The following is a 2,236-nucleotide window of genomic DNA, read 5'->3' as shown; positions in this document are numbered from 1 at the left end:
GATCTAGGAAAGCGACGTCTAATTTGGCAGTATAATGTCAATGAACGTGATAAGATTCGTAGAGCATACATAATAGTTGGGTCATACCAACCAACAAATATTAGTTATCCAAATTCTGGTAATAACAATCACCGTCAATATTTTCAATCTTCTTGGTTTAAGAAATTTCCAAGTTAGTTAGAATATTCACCAGAAAAAGATGCTGCTTATTGTTTGCCTTGCTACTTGTTTAGTAAACATTATGGTGCTGGCAATGATGGAAAAATACATTTTCAGAGTTAGGATTTAGTAATTGGAAGAAAGTAAACAATGGAGTGAATTGTGCATTTGTATGTCACGAGGGTTCTATTCCTAATTCTCCCCATAATTTATATGTGAAATCTATTGATGATTTAATGGCTCATTCTAAGCATATAGACAAAGTTCTTGATAGGCATAGTGATGAAACTATTGCAAATAACCGCTTAAGGTTGAAGACATCTATTGATGCTATTCGATGGCTTGCATTTCAAGCTTGTGCATTTAGAGGCGACGATGAAAGTTCTGGATCTTTGAATAGGGAAAATTTTATTGAGTTAATTAAGCTTTTAGCTTCATGTAATCAGAATGTTAATAATGTTGTCCTTAAAAATGCTCCTGGAAATGCTCAATATATATCTCCCGATGTTCAAAAAGATATATTGCATATCTTTGCTAGAAAAGTGCGTGCAACAATTCGAGAAGAAATTGGTGATTTTAAATTTTGTATAATTATTGATAAAGCAAGAGATGAGTCAAAGCGAGAACAAATGTCTGTGGTTTTGAGATTTGTAGACAAGCACCGTTGTGTTCAAGAAAGATTTTTTGATCTTATACATGTTTCTGATACGTGTTCTTTGACATTGAAAATAGAAATTTCATCAGTTCTTTCTCGTCATAATCTTGATGTTCAAAATCTTAGGGGACAAGGGTATGATGGAGCTAGTAATATGCGTGGTGAATGGAATGGATTGCAAGCTCTATTTTTGAAAGATTGCCATTTTGCTTATTACATTCATTGTCTTGCTCATCGATTACAATTAGCACTTGTTTCTGCAGCCAAAGAAGTTTGTTATGTTCATCAATTCTTTTCAAAACTTACCCTAATTGTAAATGTTGTGACTGTTTCTCCTAAACGTCATGATGAGTTAAGGGTTGCTCAAGCAAATAATGTTGCAAACTTAATTGCCAATGATCAAATTGTGACAGGTAGCGGACTTAATCAAATTACTACTTTGCAAAGAGCTGGAGATACTATATGGGGGTCTCATTTGAATTCTGTACGTAGCTTGCTATGCATGTTTGATGCTACTTGTGAAGTTCTTGAAAAAAGCAGTGAAGAAGGTAATTTCTCCACTCGTGGTGATGCTAGTGTTGATTATGATGCTATCTCATCCTTTGAATTTGTCTTTGTTTTGCATTTGATGAGAAATATTTTGGAAGTTAGTCATGATCTTTGTCAAGCTTTACAACAAAAAAATCAAGACATATTGAATACTTTAACTCTGGTTTCTACTACCAAGACTTTAATCCAACGAATGAGAGAATCAAGTTGGGAAGCTTTCATAAAAGAAGTTATATTATTTTGTGAGAAACATGAAGTTGAAGTTCCTGATATGAATGCAATGCATATTCCTAGAAGCAGCCGAACTCACAAAATTGTTGACCAAATTTCAGTGGAGCATCATTACCGTGTTAATTTATTTCTGGCTGTAATTGATACACAGTTGCAAGAGATTAATGGAAGACTCAATGATAATATGGTGGAATTACTTACTTTAAGTTCAACTTTAGATCCCAGAAAAAATTATAAGCTCTTCAGTGTCAACAAAGTATGTGAATTAGTAGAACGATTTTATCCAGGCAACTTCAGTGACCAAGAGAAATTTCACATTAGAATGTAAGCTCAACATTATGAACTTGATGTTCCTAATCATGTTGAGTTAACTAACTTGTGCACAATTTCGGAGTTATGTCAACAATTAACGAAGACATGAAAGTCTTTAACATATCCTTTGATTGATCGTTTGATTCGCTTGGTATTAACTCTCCCTGTTTCAACTGCTACAACTGAGAGATCCATTTTTAGCTATGAATATTGTGAAGAATATACTTAGAAAGAAAATGGAAGATGAATTTCTTGCTAATTGTCTTTTGATTTATATTGAGAAGAAGATTGCTGAAAGATTTGACACCGATTCTATTATCGATGAATTTT

At 33.4% G+C, this 2,236-nt stretch overlaps 1 protein-coding gene across 1 annotated transcript; it reads left to right on the top strand.

The window, feature by feature from the left end:
* Window positions 1–395: 395 nt before the first annotated feature.
* On the top strand, window positions 396–1,922 carry LOC130939808 (uncharacterized). The gene has a single exon (XM_057867882.1). The coding sequence runs from the start codon at window positions 396–398 to the stop codon at window positions 1,920–1,922; it is 1,527 nt and encodes a 508-aa protein (XP_057723865.1).
* The last annotated feature ends 314 nt before the right edge of the window (window positions 1,923–2,236 follow it).

This window comes from Arachis stenosperma, chromosome 7 (assembly GCF_014773155.1).
Source record: "Arachis stenosperma cultivar V10309 chromosome 7, arast.V10309.gnm1.PFL2, whole genome shotgun sequence".
In the NCBI taxonomy this organism is placed as follows: Eukaryota; Viridiplantae; Streptophyta; class Magnoliopsida; order Fabales; family Fabaceae; genus Arachis; species Arachis stenosperma.
Note: the sequence above shows the minus strand (reverse complement) of the source record. Positions and strands in the feature narration are given on the sequence as shown.

Bases quoted from the DNA above. Each gene is read 5' to 3' on its own strand.
- LOC130939808 (XM_057867882.1), top strand. From the start codon at position 396: ATGGCTCATTCTAAGCATATAGACAAAGTTCTTGATAGGCATAGTGAT.